At 40.7% G+C, this 19,946-nt stretch overlaps 1 protein-coding gene across 1 annotated transcript; it reads left to right on the top strand.

The window, feature by feature from the left end:
• The first annotated feature begins 2,210 nt into the window (after nt 1–2,210).
• LOC127224955 (cytochrome P450 2J3) lies at nt 2,211–19,424 on the top strand. Its single transcript, XM_051188190.1, has 9 exons — nt 2,211–2,449; nt 4,332–4,494; nt 5,610–5,759; nt 6,639–6,799; nt 10,537–10,713; nt 12,628–12,769; nt 14,939–15,126; nt 16,772–16,910; nt 17,913–19,424. The coding sequence occupies exons 1-9, from the start codon at nt 2,240–2,242 to the stop codon at nt 18,089–18,091; spliced, it is 1,509 nt and encodes a 502-aa protein (XP_051044147.1). The 5' UTR covers nt 2,211–2,239; the 3' UTR covers nt 18,092–19,424.
• The last annotated feature ends 522 nt before the right edge of the window (nt 19,425–19,946 follow it).

Genomic DNA, 19,946 nt, shown 5'->3' with positions numbered 1-19,946 from the left:
TATTATAGCTATTAGTGTTAACCTCAAGGGCAAGAATAAGACCATCACCACTTGATTTTTGAGTAGGGTGCACCCAAGAGCTGGCCAGCAACTGCCTCCTAAGTTGGATTAAACAGCAGCCTTGAATCCATTTCTTGGGCCCCCTTTAAGGAGTAAAGTCATGGGTAGTTTTTCAGAAGGAAGATAATATGGCAATAAGGAAATAAAAAAAAAAACTTAAAAAAAATCATGTGGTCATGCACCATGGGATTGGGAGGAATCAGGGAGGGTTGGAGTATTTTCCAAAACTTTGGGGAAGGCCAGGTTCCAGAAAACAGGGCTACTAAACTCTCACAGAAAAATAGAAACTTATATTCTTAAAATCAGCATAATGGTTCCTGCCTTTAAAATGGGCTCTGGCAGATTCCTCAGTTAACTAAATATTTTTATGGTACTCCTGAATGTGAGAAGGAGTGGGTCTCTGACTCTTGTGCCTGAACCTGCGGCTCTTTTCCTCCTGCAGATTGCCATGTTCAACTTTCATCTGAAAGTTTTTATCTCATTCTATTTTGTCTTGTTTGATTGATATCTCTTAGAAGCCTGTTCTTTTCTAATGGGAGACAGAAAAGGAGTGGATCCAGCAGAGAGGGGAACTGGAGGGAGTACAGGGAGAAGAAACCAAAATTAGGGTATATTATAAGAGGAAAGAATCTATTTTCAATAAAAGGAAAAAAATAAGACTGGTTGGAAGAACACAAGCTATGCTTTACTAAGTCATTCTTCCTATTCATCTGTCTTCCTCTTTCTTAAGATCTTAGAAAATTAGAAACTTCCACCATCTTTTTGTTTGTTTGTTTGTTTTTTTGTTTTTTTTTAATTGTAAGCAGAACATATGCCTGTATGTTTTGTGCCTATGTATGTCGAGTTTGCTTCACAGTTTGGTGATCTCATATATTTGGCACGGGGTGGAAAGTTGCATGCTGGACGCCCAATGTGCTTGGAAGTTCCTGTGTAAGAGCTGGGAGAAAACAAGCTGGACATCATTACGTGTAAAGTGAAGCAAATCAGATGCAGAGAGACAAACACAGCTTGTGTTCTCCAGTACTGACCTAGATTCAACTGTGTGAGTAGATGGGGGTGGGGCTTGAGATTCAAAACAGGATCATGAGAGGGAAAGAGCAGATTTTCAGGGGGTTAGTGAAGAGGGTAATGGAAAACATGTAGGCAAAATGCAGAAGGGGGAAGCACCATACCTAGGACAGTAGTGTGGGGAAGGTGTGGTGGTGTGGGAGGAAGGGATGCGCGCGCGCGCGTGTGTGTGTGTGTGTGTGTGTGTGTGTGTGTGTGTGAGAGAGAGAGAGAGAGAGAGAGAGACTAAACTATACACATGAAAGTGATAAAGGAAATCCATTAATTTACATGTTAACTAAAAGTAAATAGGAAGGGAGAAAGAAACAAACTGATGAAACAGTGGAAAGATTGCCTAACATGCTCAAGGGCCAACTTCAATCCCTAACACTACAGGAAAACAAAACAAGCAAACAATAAGCAATCACGCCCCGGATGTTCCTTCAATGCTAACAAAGAATCTGTGGATTCTTTTATTCACCGTTCATTGCACTGTCAACGTGAGGTGAGTACTATATATAGTCTTTCTAAATTCCCAGGAAGGTTGCAGTCCCTGGTGAAAGTTTGTTTATAAGACAGGAGTTCAGGAGTTCAGATGCCCTTCATTTTTTCTGGGATACATGCAAATCACAAACCGAAAAGCTACAGGAAGGACTTTTAGAATGAGCTAGGCTCTTAGCCAGACCAAACATACTCAAATGACTTCTGGAATCCATTCTAGTTTCCCTGCAGGCAGCAAAGCCTAAGGACCTGAGCAGGAACTTGGGGAAAGGGTGTGGCCAACAAAGAGCGTCCAGGTAGGGTCACGGAGGTTGGGTGCTTGAGAAAACTGGGAAAAGTGAAGCGGCTGTATGCACAAACATCTGCTCCGGCTTAGGGAAATGAGAATCAAGTTTCCGAAGAGGTTGCAGCCAGGACAGAGGGAAGGAAGTGAACACATCTGGGCGGAGGAGTTGGCAATGGGTGAGATGGGGAGGAGTCCTGTGGGAAAGATGGGAGGAGTCCTGTGGGGACTGGGAGGGCAAGCAATAGCCAAGGGGCTAGCCCATTCTGAGAACCACAGGCGGTGACCCTGGAGATTTGTCCCAAGTCGGATTCTCATTCCCCAGGAGAGCTTGTTCTGGTACCAGCCATGCTTGCCTCCACGGGCTCCCTGGTGGCCTCTATCTGGGCAGCTCTCCATCTCCAGACTCTGCTGCTAGCAGCTGTTGTCTTCCTGTTCCTGGCTGACTACCTCAAAAACCAGCGACCCAAGAACTACCCACCAGGGCCTAGGCGCCTGCCCTTTTTTGGCTGCTTGTTCTATTTGGATCCAAAGCAGCCTCACATAACTCTGCAGAAGGTAGGAAGAGGCCAGGGTGTCTGGCTGTGTTCTGGGTCAGGATCCTGGCACCTGGAACGGGAGGATTTGTTTGTAAGCTCAGGCTGGCAGCCAAGTAGCCCAGAGATAATATATTCAGATTACCAAAGAGTTGTAGATTTGTTATCTGTAGACACAGGATTTTCAGTTTGCGTTTATGGCCAGAGAACATATTGTGTATGATTTTAATTCTTTTAAGTATGTCAAGGTGAATCGCATAACATAATAATTTAGCTTCATAAATATGCCATGCTGGTTTAAGGCAAGGGGTGCCACAGATGTTGGTTAGAGCGCTGGTCTGGTTTAAAACAATGTATGGTCTCCTCTTGAGCTGGATGAATATCAGTTCTCTCATTTCTCTTATTGAACCTAATTTAGTCCTTCTACACCATGTGTCGAATGCTCAACTTCTGATTTTATCAACTCCAGAGAAAGATGCTCTGAAATCTCCAGCTCCACTGGGAGTCTGTCTGTCTGTCTTTCCACTCAGTTCTAGAAGTTCTCCCCTTGTACCGGAAAGACTGTTATGTGTATATACTACACATGTAAGACTGGCAGGTCTTACTGATGAATGACCACCTTCCCATGCAATGTTCCTCTTTATCCTCAGTGACTACTCCAGCCATGTTTAATTATCCCATTATCTCCATTACATGTGAAGATTGACCATGTCTGATTATTTATTGCTATTTAAGGTTCCAAGCCCATATTTTTTCTTCTTTTTTCCAACATATTTTCCTCCATTATCAATTCCCTGTGTGTTTCTTGGACACTTTCTGAGTAGTTGCCTTTTCATTCATCTTCTCTCTCTTTACATCTTTTTTTATCATCCTCCAGCATCTGCTCTACATTACTCAGTATGCACATGTAGCCCATGAGACTTTGCTAACACCATACGAAGTGACTACAAACACAGAGGAACCTTCTCCCCTCTATGACACAGTGTCTAAGCTGTTGTCCCCACACACTGAGACTCACATCACTCACTGCTCTCTCTTCAGTGTCCAGTGCAGCTGGAACTCAAAGGCAGAGGAGTCTGTTGCTTTGCCCCTTACTCATCTTCCCATCTCTGCCTTTTTTCTGCCTTTCCGAGGTCACAATTTCCATTCTGTCCTCAAGCACTTTCTTTCTAATTTCTGCAGAGGAGGCTTCACAAATGTGGCAAGGGAGGAGCTGAGCCCTTCTGTTTTATACCTTCCTTGAAGCTAGATGTGATTCAGGACAAAAGGCTGAAATGGGGTCTTCAAAGGCTAACTCTTGATCATGTGGGGGGAAGAAACTTCAGTACTACTCACACACTGTCATTCAACTCCGTTTGCACAAGCATGGACATTCTCTTCCCTTCTCTTTGTTTCCCTCATCTTCACCCAAACTCTCCACCCCTCACACTCAGACCTGCAATCTTATGTATATAGCAGATGATGAAGGAATTATAACAGGGATCGCTTTAAAGCTACACCAAATGTGTACAGAACTTCCTCGGCCTTTTCCCTCCATTCTCTGCCTTGATTAAAATTCAAGATACTTCAGGTTAGAGACTTTGCTTATTTGTTGCTACACATATCCTCATACCTTCCTCTAGGGACACATGGGAGCTGCATACCTAATTCATATTTGCTGAATTCTTTAGGTATTTTATAAAGGGAAATTTCTATTCTTAGTGTTTATTGAAATTAGGCTTAATAATTAAGAAGATAAAAAATTTCCAAACATTTACACAGAGACAAATACTTGCCTCCACAAACAGTTTTTGTTTGTGGCTAAAGCCATCTCAAACTGAGTCCCATCAGCTACACACATGCCTGCCATTTCTGGACACACAGACATGGGCTCACTCAATTATAACTCCTGAAATATTTTTCAGTTTGTGAAGAAATATGGGAACGTTTTAAGCTTGGATTTTGCTAATATACCCTCAGTGGTTGTAAGTGGCATGCCCTTAATCAAGGAAGTCTTTACTCAGTTGGAGCCAAACTTTCTTAACCGTCCTGTCAGTCTTCTCCGAAAACAACTCTTTAATAAAAATGGTAAGTTCCTTGAGTGATGTGTGGTGTGTATGGTAGATAATTCTTGTGACATGGTAAAGGTGCCCATCTGTAACTTGCCAACCCTCCCATAAACCAAACCCATCATGAATTACCATCTTCCAAGGAAGCAGGATGCCGTATTCCTCGGATGGATGCACCCACTTGAGGACTTACCATGTCCCTCTACTAGACAGGGGAGGAACTACATGTTCTGTACACTAACAGTTGATGCTCTGATGGAATGTCCAGCAAGAGATACTGTGCCCTCGCTTCCATTTCCCCACCCCAACCTTCTGCCCTAGGGAAATAGATATGTCAGCTGCTCTTCTTGATATGATAGATATGATAACTCCTTAATACTCCAGGTGTCTTTAGCCTTCTGCCTAATAATACAGCAAGCTAATACTTATTATTATCATTTCAAAAGTAACAATCAGGAGGCTAAGACTTACATTAAAAGGATTTGAGAATTTCTCTGAGACTGAGGTATCCATTTTATAAGCGTGACAGTTGATGGGTGCTGAGTATAGCAGAAGGTTCTTCCTTAGCCTAGCCTCTAGGATCTCTCTGTGTGAGATACTCATCCTTTCTACCTTCTTGAGTCATTTATCAATTCTTTACTGTATGCCTTGGCTAGAACCTCTTCTATAAACCTTTCTTATCCTGTTAAAAGTGCATCTTATCTTACCCATGAGTACATCCCTGTTATTCAGGTTAACATAAATCCATGTGATTTGTGTGATCAAATGCATTGGAACTGGAGAGACTGAAATGTGAACACACAGCTGCTACCTACTAAGTGCATTTCCTTATAAAGTAAGCGTTACCCTGGTGTCTCAGCTTTTGCATCAAATGCAATGGACCTGGAGTGAATAGTTAATAAGCATATGGAATTTCTGAAAATGCCAAATCACACAGAGAACAAGGAATTTTAAATTGTTTGATGTTGTAAGTAATCAGTAAATCTTAGTTCCCTTGCTTTGGGACTGTCTCTCTAGAGAGATGCCAGGTTCCTTATTGGCCTGTCTCCTTTCAATTGTACTTGTGACCATCAAGTTTGTCAGGTGACTTTAGAACACAATCACAACGCTATAACGCAGAATCTCTTTTTCCAGGGTTGGTCTTCTCCAGTGGTCAGACATGGAAGGAACAAAGAAGGTTCACCCTGATGACATTGAGGAACTTTGGATTGGGAAAGAAGAGCCTAGAGCAGCGCATACAGGAGGAAGCCAGACACCTCGTGGAGGCCATAGGAGAGGAGGGAGGTGGGCATCTCACAGGGCAGATGCTGAGGGAGGGTAGTGGCCTTACATTTGTTGAACAGATTATTATTAAGTGTCTGTTTGTCCCAGGCCTGCTCTGGATTACGCACTTGTGATATTTTGCTTATGATCTAATAAAGCTTGCCTAAAGATCAGAGTGCATAGCTAACTAGGGGTAGCCAAACACCTAGTTAAGGAGCTAAGCCACTAGTTAGGCACACACACATTAAGCCACTAGATAGCCATACACCTAAGCCACTAGTTAGCCATAGAAGACACAACTTTAATCTGGTACTTGGGAGACAGAGGCAGATGGATCTCTGTATGTTCAAGGCCACCCTGGACTACATGAGAGTAAATCAGTCTAAAAAAATAAACAGAATAAAGGGGAGAAGACAGAAGCTTGATGCAGTCTCAGGTTTTGTGGAGACAGATGCAGTCTGGAGATGCAATCTGAGAACAGGATTATCCTTTCAGTCTGAGCACTGGTAGAGCTGAAAACGCTGTAGTAGCTAGCTGCTTTGCTTCTCTGATCTTTAGACAAGCTTTATTCATTAGATCATAAACAAAATATCACTACAGGCACTGAAGACTGAACAATGAACTTATACTATAACCCTTCCCTAGAGGGCTGTAATCTAGCAAACAAAATGGGTTGAATTTAAATACTGGTCATCAATCTGATGTATAACAGAAACCTTGGATCATGTCAGCACCATGTGTGTGCTATGGCCAGAACAAAATTATTTTACTCTCTGCATTTTCCAGTCTTTATATAGGAAGAGGGTAAGCTGGAGAATTGTTTTTTATCATTTGGAGTTAATTGTTTATAGACAATAGAAATGTAAAGATCAGTAATCCAGCTCCTTTCTCCACCTCCAGGAGAGCCTTTTGACCCTCACTTCAGTATCAACAATGCAGTTTCCAACATCATTTCCTCTGTCACCTTTGGGGAGCGCTTTGAGTACCATGACAGTCACTTTCAGGAGATGCTGAGGTTACTGGATGAGGCCATGTGTTTGGAGTCATCAATGATGTGTCAGGTAAGCACTCAGCCTTTTCATATCTTAGGGAGGGTATTAAAGTGGGACTGATTCTAACAGACAGGCTCTTCCTTTTTGTATTTTAGGGCTTTTGAAGTTAAAATGTAGTGTCTTTTAGTTGAGTTTAACACAGATGTATTTAAATCTATATGATGATTTCAGTGTTGTTGATAATATGAAAAACTCTTCCATGAACATAGCCACATTTATAATAGTTAAAGGAAGTACCAACATTTGCAGGATGAAAAGGGTGTTATCATGATATCTTCATGCATATAGCACTATAATGTTTCTTAGTTGCTTTCTCTCCCCAATCCAGCTGATTCCCATTCTCTCTATTATTCTCAGCTCTGATTTCATAACAATTCCACTAATTGTACTCATTTACATAGATTTTATTTTCACCTCTTAAGTTCTCTTCCACTCTTCTTTTCCTTGACTCTCAAGATCTCCCTTTTAATATCCTGACCTGCAAATGCAGGTGTCTTGTTGCCTGTATTTCCCATGTTTCTTGTATTTCTATGTTGTAGTGTTTGCAGCTGTTGGTTTGGGTAGCATTTCTGGAATTTTTTAGAGGATCTTCTCATGGAGCGATCCAGACTTCAAAATGTAATCCATAGTACCACTCTGACAGAAAAAAAACAAAGTATTATAGTAGCAATAACTTTGTCTCATGCAAAATATAGAAACACACATGAATTCAGTTGCAGCTCCTTAATATATTACCAATGGCCAAAGAACTGAAACAATGTCAAAACTACTGAATATGCTATGAAGTTTCAAAAATATTTAAGGTAGTCTTAAAATAATAAATGAGTGAGATACCTGAAGGTGATAGGGAAGGAGTGGGCGAAATAAGGTGAAATAATGTAAAGAAGAAAGGAGAAGGAGGGAGGAAAGGAAGGTTATACACAGGGAAAAACTAAAATAGAGAAGGGAGACAAATATAAATTTAACAGTAGTAAAATTAGTTCCAAACTAAATATAAAAAGAGGGACAAAAATTGAATTATAAGCATTATTTTTAAAAAGCCAACAAGATAAATTCAAGTTATAAATATAAAGGAGGGCACTGAGTGCAAATGAATGAACACACTAAAGACAAGAAATTAAATTCTATTGCTAAAAATGAGGAGAGGCATAAACATAATCAGATGAACTCATGAAAGAGAGTAACCAATGAGTGTGGTGAGGAAGAGGGCTTAGTGAATAAAGGGGCTTTCTACAAAGCCTGACAAGGTGAGTTTGAACCTGGGAGTTCACAGGGAGAAAGAACACCCATGTCCCTCAAGTTGTCCTCTGATGTCCACACAGGTTCCATGACACATGAGCATAGGTACACATGCACGCCGACGCGCGTGCACACACACACACACATAAATAAATGTGTGATTATTTTAATATAAAGTTTTTAAGTGAAAACAAAGTAAAAATTAGGCTAAATGTGTAGGAAAATAAGGAGTCACACAGAAAAAGAAAAAAGGGGTTGGATCCCCATTGCAGGTCTTCAAAAATGGAAGACTTCAATTTACATAATGGAGGAGAAGGGCAAGTGATCGCATGGGCTTTTGTTGGCTCTTTGTTTTGTGCTACTGCTGAGTCTTATGTCCACCAGAATTCTCTCCATAGTATAGCTGCCATTTTTCTTATTTACATATCAGGAGCCACATTGAGATTGCATTCCATGGAGTGGGCATAATCTTTCACCCTCCCAAGAGCTCTCAAATCTTACCCCCTGTGTGTCTCTTTTAGTTATGGGGTGTTCATTGGGAGCTGGGGAAACAACCATAGCACTGAGATCAGTATATGCTGGGGAGCTGCCTTTGGACTTTCAGGGCTCCCAGTAACCTGCTGAAGGGATGCCCTGTGGGTATCCAGTGTACCCCTAAACCCTGGAGTGAAAGATAAGTGAAGTGTGCATTCTGCCTACTGACTTCCGACTCAGCTACCATACTCCATGGTTAATGTCAGCCGATGAGCTCTGTTCTTGCCCCCTGAGGATGGGGAATCTCTTTAAGCACTTCCCAACCTGATCTGCCTGCCTTCTTGCTGTCTGCTATACTTCTGCCTATTTGTATTATGTATTCTTGATGTCTACAACTATCTTTCCAGACTTTCTCTTACCAAAAGGATACAGTGACAGACCATCTCAGGATGCTCAGACTCGTGAATGCTTTATATTCTCAGGTCTTTTAGTATTTCAGTTTTTAACAATAGATTCTCTCGCAAATGGGCACTATGAATGTTAGATCAAATTTGTTGTACCAAAATTGGTCTATAAATGTTTTCTTTTTTATTGAACACTTATTTCTTCTTATTAAAAGTATTAAGATAAGAGGGGACTGGAGAGATAGATTGGCAATTAAGAGCATGGGCTGTTTGGCTCCCAGCACCCAAGTTTCCTGGCCTTGTGACTTAAGGGAACCCAATGCCTCTGGCTTCTGCAGACACCTGAACTCATAAGTTCGTCATTTACCCCATGCCCATAATTAAAAATTAAATAAATATTCTTAAAGTATGAGTACCAATTTGTGATTAATTTGTAGTTTATAGTTATCCGGGTTTTCTCGTGTTTTAAGTTAGTATTAAGTGTCCTCATTGAACATCTCAAAGTATTAATTGAGAAGACTTGGTGCTCTTTTCTATTACTTTAGTCTTTACCTTAAAAATCTGATAGCTGTAGGATCTAGATAGATGGCCCAGAAGTTACAATTATCAGTTACTTTTGCACAGGACTAGTTTCCAACATCTAAACGGTGGCTCATAACCATCCTTAACTCTAGTTTCAGGATATCCAACAATCTGTTCTGGCTTCTGGAGGCACCAGACATGCAAATGATGAATATGCATGCATTCAGTCAAAACATACATAAAATAAATAAACCCAAATAAAATTGATATTTATAATAGCCAACATCAAGGATAAAATTTTTATCAAATTAATCTTATCTTTTTCCAGCCTGATTACAGTTTCTCTCCCTTCCTCCTCTTCTACCAGTCCCTCCCCACAACCTCTACTCTCCCTCCTTTCCCCCATCTACTCCTCATCCTTTCTTTTCAGAAAAGGTCAGGCCTCCCATGTATATCAGCCAGCCACAGTATATCAAGTTGCAGTGAGACTAGGCACTTCCTCTCATATTAAGGCTGGATGACGCCACCCAGTAAGAGGAAAGGGTCCCAAAAGCAGGTAACAGAGTCAGAGACAGCCCCTGCTCCCAGAGTTAGGAATCCCTCAAAAACACCAAGCTACACAATTGTAACATGTGCAGAGGGCCTAGGTCAGTCAAGCTCTCTGGTTGGTGTTTTAGTTTCTGTGAGCTCCTATGAGCCCATGTTAGTTGATTTGATGGGATTTCTTGTGGGGAAGGACAAATATTTTTAGCCTCCCTAAAGTAATGAGAGATCGTGAGCACATGAGTTGTGGCTTATTCTCTACCTTACTATCCTCATGTATTTTAGTGTGTTCTTGTTTTAATAAGATCATGCATAATTAATTGGTTTATATGTTCTCTTTTGATCATCCCTCTTGTAATTAGAGCCATTTCCTTGATTCGGTTTAGGGTTTTAAAGTCTTCCCAACACTGAAATGCCTGTGAAGGGTGGGGGTACAGAGTAAGAGTGAAACAGGAGCCAAGATGGCTTCACCATCCCACTATAAGATATAAAGAGAAAGACAAAACTGTTTTTGAAATGTGACACCATGGTATCTCCATGACTTGTCTTATTTTTCCCAACCAGCTCTACAATATCTTTCCAAGGATAATTCATTATCTTCCTGGATCACACCAAACATTTTTCAGAAACTGGAGAAAACTGAAATTATTTGTTTCTAATATTATTGACAATCACAGGAAAGACTGGGACCCTAATGAGCCAAGAGACTTCATTGATGTTTTCCTCAAGGAAATGACAAAGGTAGGGAGCATGCCTGCTGTGTTGTCTTCTTACAGAAGAGGTAGCGGTTTAGTAGTCTCCAATTGACCACGCAGTGTGTCATTGGTTTGGCACAGTACAGATGTTTCCCCCATAGTGTTCTGTGCTCCCTGTGTGCCTGTTGGCCAGGCAAGCTTCATATGGAAATAGTGAGAAATTGTTAGTTTACCTCTTGCAGATCCTTCTGGACACAGGTACTTCTTGCCATGTCTCTTTCCTTCATCTTCAATGGCAAGATTGTAACATCTACTTCTCTGTGATCACTGCTTCCATGCTTTGGCTCTTAACCTTGAACCCTCTCTTATAAGAACAACTCTGTAAAATCTTCCTTTTGAAAATTAGTACATAAACAAGGTTTATTTTGGAGTATCAAGAAATATGCAGAGATGAATAGATGGGCATTTCTGTGGGTCTAACTAGTACTTATTACACTACAGGAAAATTAAATGAAAAGGGTATAGTATTTATGAAGTATAGGATAGCATTCATTCAAGATTGTGAGGGTCATTTGGCAGGAGGCCATGACTATCCTTCTGTCTCTTAGCTTTTACCCATATGTGAAAGAGCTGTGTCATAAATGAAAGTAGCAATTAAACTCCAGAGTTCAATTTTGTTACAAGCTGGTCTAGGGCCAGGTATAAGCAATGCAGCTGAATGTGAGTTTAACATTTGGATGAGGCCTTCTAACTCCACATAAAAAAACATCCACTAATACAAGAGATACAAGAGATGCTAGACAGCAGCCACTTGGATGTGTTTGTCACTTTTGTATCATTGTGATAATACCTGGCAAAAACAACACAAGAGAGATTTATTTTTGCCCGCCCTTTTAGAGAGTTAGATCTATCATCACAGAGCAGGAATGGCATAGCAGCAAAGGTCATGGTGGCAAAAGGCGATGGTGAAGTCTATTCACATAATGATGCATTGGGATTCAGAAACCAAGGCAAGATCCAGGGCCCCAATATTACCTTAATAGTGCTGCACCTATTAGTCACTTCCTCTGGCTAGGACCTTCCCCTATAGAACCTAAGTTATAGAACCTCCAAAAATACCTCAGACAACTTAGGAAGCAAGAATTATTTCATTCCAGATTCAAACCATATCACAAAATATGCAACCTTGATCTCCCTAGATCTTTTATTGGTCCACATCACTGGATCAGTGCCATCGATTGGATGCATTGGAGTATGGGTTCCTCTTCTGAACAGGCGGGATAGTAATTTTTCATCTTCTCTCTTATTTTGTTTTCCTTAAATAATATTGATAAAGGCAATGATTTATTTTTATTCAGAGGAAGAGCTGAATAGTTACTTCTCATATACAGGTATTAGGTCATCAATATTAAAATCAATCTTAGTAAATTTATTGTTTTGGAGGAAGCTGGTAAAAATCATGTGTCATAAAAAAATAACTGATGGAATCAGGAAGTCTAGACTAGGAGAGATGAATGGTGAGCTTAAAGAATCAGAGGTCATTGAGAGTCACTTGATTCTTTCTGGGGGCAAGAGAAGCTTTAGTTGAGTACTGACTGTGAGCCTGTGGTTTCATATGATCAATAGTGACATGTACATGTTCTATTCATTTTATAAAACTGAAGACAAGAAATGTTAAGTGAGTATCCTACACCAAGTAGTGACTTAGTGGTGTGGCTGATACTAAAAGCCAAAGATGGTTTTTAATCTCATTTTCTTATCACTCGATGAAAGGTTTCCAAAAAAATATAATCAGGAGAAAGTAGTTGAGATTTTCATTCACCCAAGTGCCATGAGGTTTTGGTCAGCTTCCTGATGAGGTCAAAGGGATTATTACTTTATATGAATATTTCCAAATTCATACCCTAATGTCTTGACTCAGAACCTCAGAATAAACAAGCACATACTGTCTTTTTTCCAGTACCCAGACAAGACTACTACAAGTTTCAATGATGAAAACCTCATCTGCAGCACTCTGGACCTCTTCTTTGCAGGAACAGAGACAACATCTACAACACTGCGCTGGGCTGTGCTCTGTATGGCTCTCTACCCAGAAGTCCAAGGTGAGCATGTGGCGAATGTACTTGGACAAGGTAGAATGGTGCTTCTGGAATCTGCGGCTCAGATGGAACCAGAGATGGCATGGCAGGATAGCAAAAGATAGAATGGTTGTAAGGTGATGCGGACTTGGGATGGGGCACATCCCCTACATGCTCTGTCATGATTATGATGCATACAGGAGTACCAATATTATAGCTTCTGTAAACTCAAGAGGCATAAAGTCTATAACCAAACAGAGAAGTCAAGGGACATTGTGGTCAATTCCAGCTGAGCGGCATTACCCTAAGAGCATCCACAGATGTCCTCCTTCTTTTATAACAATTCTTTCCTACTTACCCTGGATACTGAGCAAATGGCTTAGTCTTGTTTCTGAAGTCATGTGATATACACTTCTCTGCCCATGCTCAACCTCACCTACTCTGCACGGTAGCTTCCTTGTGTAACATGTCCTCTCTTGTCACTGTTTTTATTCTTGTCTCTAAATCATGACATTGAGTCTTTCCTCAACCAAAAATGCACTTTTCCAAATTCTTCCACATCTAGAAGAATCTTCTAAGGTACCATATCCCTAAGGTGTTTCAGATTCCTCTAGGAACTTACTGCTAGGGAATTGCTGTCATTTTCTTCCTGAAGAGATGAACAATGCTCCTCCATCCATGACTCCCCATATGCCTGTTTTCCATAACAAAGATTTGTCTGTCTCATAATTTCTCTTCCTTCACATTCTAGAAGAGTTTAGAAGGTAGTGATTGAAACCACTTTTTCATATCCTGAAACTCTTTTTTTTTTTTTCAAAATATGGCTAACAGTTTATTCATAGGTTATAAAGTCAATTTAGTACATCCCACCCCCAGGATAAAAACTGAAAAGAGAAAGTTAGAGTTCAACCAATGTTGTGAAGTCAGATTTGTCCATAACCTTTATTTCATCTTTTCATGAGTGACCCTGTGTAAATGAATGTGTTTATGTGCACATGCATGCTTAAGATACAGAATAACTTCAGACCTCTTCCCTGAAGCATAGGTCCCATTTTTGAGATAAGTTCTTTCATTGGCCTAGAATTTAACAAGTAACCACTGAGCTCTAGGGGTCCCCTTCTCTCTACATCTCCATCACACTGCAACTACAGCTGTTGCCATCACACCTGACTTTTTTTTTTAACGTGGATTCTAGGGACCAAACTTAGGTCCTTATGCTTTCAAGCAAGATTTATTTATTAACTACCTCCCCTGCCTCAAAAGTTACCATGGTAATAGTGATACATTTTATAATATATACATTTTATGTGAAATTAATTTTTATATACAGAATAGTAGTAAAGGGCTTCATTGTAAATGAAATGTGTAGCTAGCCAATCAGATAAAATTAATTCAACCTCTATTACTCTTGAAAAAAGAGGAGCCATGTTGGCAGACAGCTTGCAGAATCAGTCAGTAATTATAACAGTTCATATGAATGTGAAAACATCCTTAGGATATGGAAAACTTATTCTCACTAATCACATGGGAAAACTGAAGCTCAAAATTGGAAGCATCTTCACCAGTAATGTTGTCCAGCAACACTGCTGTCTATGGCCCACGCTGATATACCTCCTTAAGAAAGTAGGGATTACAGATGTTCTGCGGTCTGAACCTTTATGTCCCAACTGCCAAGCCCATGTTCAGCTCTATCAATGTGACTGCAGGAGGCGATTGGCTCTTATGAAGAGAATTAGTGCCTACTAAAAAGATTCATTATTCCTTATGGTATGAGGACACAGCAAAGGTTTGGCACAGAGATGGATAATCGTTGTCTACAGGGCAAGAAAACTGCTCAAGCCTTTATTTCAGAAGTTCTGGGCCCTAGAACTATGAGGGAAACATTGGTGTGATGTGTAGCCTACTCTGCGAATGGTGCTTATGTGTAGAAGCCTGTCTAGATACTGCTGTGGTAATCTGAGATAATTAGCTCAGGATACACGGAAATGTATGTTTGCATTGTAAGCTCAAAGAAAGCTATTGAATTGACAATTTTCGAAACAGATATTTGAAGGCTTGGGAAAACTTTTATTTCTTTATAACCAGGATGCTAAGGTGAAATAAAGGCAGGTGACACCTCATAGTACAGCTTCTATGTCTTTAGAAGAAAGCATTAAAGTTTTAAAATTAATAGAATCTCACGTTTTCTTTCAGAAAAAGTACAGGCTGAGATCGACGAAGTGATTGGTCAAGGAAGACAGCCAAGCCTGGCTGACAGAGAGTCCATGCCCTACACCAATGCTGTGATCCACGAGGTGCAGAGAATAGGAAACATCATCCCCTTTAATGTTCCCAGGGAAACAATAGCTGACACCAAGTTGGCTGGATTTTACATGCCAAAGGTAACTCTCCCCACCTCAGATCCTCCAGTCCATCTTTGGCATCATTTTGGGATCCTAAACTTAGAAAGTGGCATGTATTCCCAACCCAAGAAACCATTTCAATGGGAAGAAAAGTATATTTCTGCCAAATCCCTCTATGTGTATCGGTATTGTTTGCTATGGGACACCTCAGCAAGTTGCTGCCTAATGTTGGCAGAGGACAGTTGCTGAAGAAGATGAGAGCAATCATATGTTCACCATTCTCTTTCTCGATGAACAGTTCGTGAATTGAAGCTGAGGTCTGAATTTTTCCAATGCTGCTTGCATTTTTTCTGTTCATTCACTCATCCCCAGGCAACCATACCAACTCTTTTCACAGACTATACCATCAGTTCCTTGGATATTGAGCAATCTAAATGACTGTGTTGAACAGATGTGGGGAACTGTGGTCTTGATAGCAATTAGGCTTATTTCCACTGCTGACTTCACTTACTCCTGCATTACCTAACCAATCATAACTTCAACTTTTACAAAATGCATTCAACCAAATGCATATGTAAGTATAATGAAATTACATATGCAAAACCTTATACTCAGAATAGAAGTTGTTCTTTACTAATTGAGGGAATGTTCATTAAACACCCAAAGTTTGGGCCTGGAGTTGGAATACCTGAGTCATGGGCGTCTCTGCTTATAAACCCTGAAGACTGTTGGAAGGAAAATACTCAAGTTCTCTGTGATGATGAGAAGTAGCAGCTGAAGGAATCAGTTAGTGCTTCAGGAGGAAGAGGTAATGGAGTTAAGGACTGAAGGAGAGACAAGAGTTAGCTTTGTGTCAAAATGCAAAGGGATACTCCTCCATCTAAAGCAATCAGCATTGCAACATGGCCTGATTGAGATCATAAAGGAAGACTACTATGGTGGGATGCCTGTCAGAGAGGAGCAATGAACAATGCTTCTGGTGGTACACAGGACAAATCTTTGATTTAAAAATATGAGAAACCTGCTTTCCAAGTTTGAATGAGTGGGTGGGCAATGTAGCTAAGTCATATGCAAAGCCCACTCAGCTTTCAAACTATGGAACAGAGTCATAGCTATTAGGTGCTTGCAAGGGTCTAGAAGGAAAAGATGGCAGCCTGAACTAAGGCTGCAGTGGGAACAGGAATGGACTGATTCAAGAGATATTTGAAGAATGAACCAGCTTTGCTAATGATTGAGCAAAAAGAGGGAAAGATCCATTCTGGTGACTCTATGTGTTGTGCCATGTATCTGCCTGACAGGAATGCTTCCTGATACATCCCTGGGTCTTTGACTATGTGTGACAGGCTGTCATCTCTTAGATAATATATGGAAAATAATGCATAAATAAAGGAGGTTTCCTATCATACATGTGCCATGGTCCTAACTGCAATGAACAGAAGGCTCATTATCTCCCCATGGACACTTTCATGTCCTCTTCTCAGATTTGTAATAACCACTTTTAGTAAAGTAGATAGATTTATTAATAAAGCATGGTCCAGATAACTTTATGGGTGACAGTGAAACAACTAGGAAGAATAGGAAAGTTCAGGATGTCAAGTTTCTCAGGCCAGTCAAGGGAGCTTGAGATTCATCACCTGTCTGTGGGAGTTTTCATTAAGTCTTTACTTCCTGCTGCTTCTTCTAGGGAGTCATGGTCCTAACCAACCTGACTGCACTGCACAGAGACCCCAAAGAGTGGGCCACTCCAGACATCTTCAACCCAGAGCACTTTTTGGAGAATGGACAGTTTAAGAAGAGGGAATCATTTCTGCCATTCTCAATGGGTGAGTTGTGATGAGCAGGAGAGAGTTCAGAGCTCCACCCTAGTCCTTCCCTTCTCCCCACCTTTCTTTCTTTTCTTTTCATTAATCTTTCCATATAATATAACATGATATTTAAGTGTTCATTTTGTCCTATTCCGGGTTGTTTTTATTTTATCTTTACTACTTCTACTACTACTACTACTACTAGTTTTAGATACAAATTTCTATTCCGATGAGAGAAAGAAAGGAGGGGTGTAGATTTGGAGAGGTAATGAAAAGCTAAGAAGAGCTGGGGAGGGGAAACAATAATCAGAATATAATATATGAAAAAAAGTCTGTTTCCAATAAAAAAAAATCATGGAAGCAGGAAGAAATAGAAAAAAGGAAAAAAAAACAAAAATATTAACAATGAGTATAAGAGAATTGATGACAGTGACTATAGGGTGCACTGCAGGACAGTTGGTTAGTAGCAGACTCTTCTTCAGAAAAGGGAGGCAAGAGGAATTTGAGTAGCACCAGATAGTCAGAGAGCTAAGGAGGCCATCTGTTACTGAAGTTGCTCAAAGTGAAGGGGGACATGGGCTTAGGTGGAAGCTGACTTGTACTTTAACTCAAGTACCTGCTCACATTTTTCTCTTTCCTCTTAAAAGGTTGAAAAGCATCTCAAGATTGTTGTCATTGTTGTTGTTGTTGTTGCACCATTATCTTCCCTATCGGTGATGTTTGTTAAGTGAGTTTGGAAAGCACTTACGCTAGTCACACAGTCCACGTCTGCTTAGATTCCTATTCCTGTTATCTTATGCCCTGTTCTCCAAGCACTGCTTGATCCCTGGGAGCATTTGATTTGTGATCCTGGACTTTCACCTTCTGTGTTTTTGGAAGACAAGGCAGATGCTAGAAATAAATAAGCAACTGGATTTCACTCCTCGAGTCTACTCAAACTTTGCAAAAGGGTGGTTAGTGACATCAGTCCCTGGGCATACCAGTGGTAGCTGAATAAATCACTTTGTTTTTGTCTTACAGGAAAGCGAGCTTGTCTTGGAGAGCAATTGGCCAGGTCTGAGCTCTTTATTTTCTTCACTGCTCTTGTGCAAAAATTTACCTTCAAGCCCCCAGCCAATGAGAAGCTAAGCCTGGAATTCAGAATGTCTGTTACTGTTTCACCTGTCAGTCACCACATCTGTGTGATTCCTAGGCTGTGATGTTGAAGAAGGAAAGTGTGAAGAAATAACATCTGCTTGGAAGACACTGGTCCTTGCTCACAGCTGAGGGGATATAATGAAGGTGACTGGGGAAATGGGTATAATGACACTAAAGAGATTGAATCCAATTATGGGTTCATAAGTGGAAAGCCTTTTGCTACGTCAATGACAGAGCTTTCCACCTAAGATTTTCAGAGAAAGATGATTCCTCCAGTAAAGAAAATGCTTTCAAGGATCATGAGAAATAATGGATTAAATTAATATGGAGATTGTAAAAACAGTCATAAAAGCTATGCCCTTACTTTGCCCATTCCTTTTCTCCCACTGTCCATGAAGCTTCTCCCACTGGCTAGGTCTGCAGCTGCCATCCAAAAATTATATAAAAAAGATGTGTGAGGGAAACTTCCAACAATCATTCCTCTTTCGTTTTGGAAGTCTCATCCTCTCCTCTCTTCATTCCTGCTAGAGATCTAGTATACAAGCAATTTGAGAGGAAATAAAGAAATAAGGGACATAAGGAAACAAGCCATTAAGAGCTGTGTTATAGATGTGTCTTCTGGGGATGAGTGCCCCACAGGCAGCTGTTCCCTGCATGGTGACCAGCTGTGGGTCTCTGTAATGTTCTCCCTATGCTTCAAAAACAAGTTTCCTTGATGAGGAGTGAGAGCTGCACTTACCTGTGGGTCTAAGGATGGGTGATTATAATGTAGTTTGAAAATACATTGATTTAGGACAGTGGAGTAACAGGTTTTCCTCTATCCATGCCCTCACCAGCTATGGATACTTAGTAAATCTAACAGTGCCACTGCAAACACCAGTTTGGGGATTCCAGGTAAAATGTGTTTATGGATATTGAGAATTGACACTGAGGAATGGCTAAGGGACTCCACAAGAGGGAGACAAGAAGATTGTTGTTCTGCTTAGAGCCCTGGGAATGGAGGAAGAGGGTGAGGAGAAGGAAGCTACAGTGTGTCTGCTATAGACCTGGAGATGAGACAAGAGTGGGGGTATGGGGTGGTTGGATTTGGAGGAGCAGTGGCCTCTGGGTTCTCAGGGAATGCCTGGGATAAAGCAATGAGTGGTAGGAAGACAGTAAGATGAGGAAGATGGGTGTGAGTCAGTGGAGATGGAGAGGGCATGGCCACAGCTAGTGGTCTGCATCTACTGCAGAGCTAAGAATGAGACTAGGGGGTTGTTGGATTTAGAGGAGGCAAGGGAGAAGTGGTCTTCTCTTAGCTTACCTGCTCACTTAGTCCAAATGGCCTTGACATTATGTGGTTTAACAGCTATCCCTGGGAGGCCTGCTCTTTTCTTTAGGAAAATAAAGGATTGGATCTAGGGGAGGGGTGAGGGAGGTATTGGAGGAGTGGAGGGAGGGAAAACTGCAGTCAGCTGTAATGTATAAAATAAAACTAATTAGATAAATAAATAAACAGCTGAAACTTAAACTATGTAGTGGTCTTGCCAGTGAATCTGTAACGGTGGCCACACCCCCTTTGGGCATGGCTTCGGATGGATGGAAGTGTAAAGAAGCAAGCTTGAGGCATGGCTTCTTTTTGGGAGATCTTTTCAGGTTGGCTGACACATTAGGAAGGTCAGAGAAGCACTCACCGAGTTCTTTATATTTTTTCTGCGTAAGTGTTCCCCAATAAACCCATTTATCATTTATCTTGGGTCTAATGAAATCTATACACCCCTGCTTTTAAAACTATTTCCACTAGAGGCTATTATTGTTATCTCATTATATAAAATGTCTACTAAAACCAGCTAACAGGATGTTTATGCATGGAAAGGATACAAAGAACCATCTGTCTAAAGTCTTTTGATCATAACTGCAGCATCATAATTCAACAGG

Source organism: Phodopus roborovskii, unplaced genomic scaffold (genome assembly GCF_943737965.1).
Source record: "Phodopus roborovskii unplaced genomic scaffold, PHOROB, whole genome shotgun sequence".
NCBI lineage: Eukaryota > Metazoa > Chordata > Mammalia > Rodentia > Cricetidae > Phodopus > Phodopus roborovskii.
The sequence above is the reverse complement of the archived record's forward strand: the minus strand, read 5'-3'. Positions and strand labels throughout refer to the sequence as shown.

Coding starts and splice junctions, on each gene's coding strand:
- LOC127224955 (XM_051188190.1), top strand. CDS start 2,240: ATGCTTGCCTCCACGGGCTCCCTGGTGGCCTCTATCTGGGCAGCTCTC. Junction 6,800..10,536: donor AGTCATCAATGATGTGTCAG/GTAAGCACTCAG, acceptor TTTCCCAACCAG/CTCTACAATATCTTTCCAAG. Junction 10,714..12,627: donor TCCTCAAGGAAATGACAAAG/GTAGGGAGCATG, acceptor TCTTTTTTCCAG/TACCCAGACAAGACTACTAC.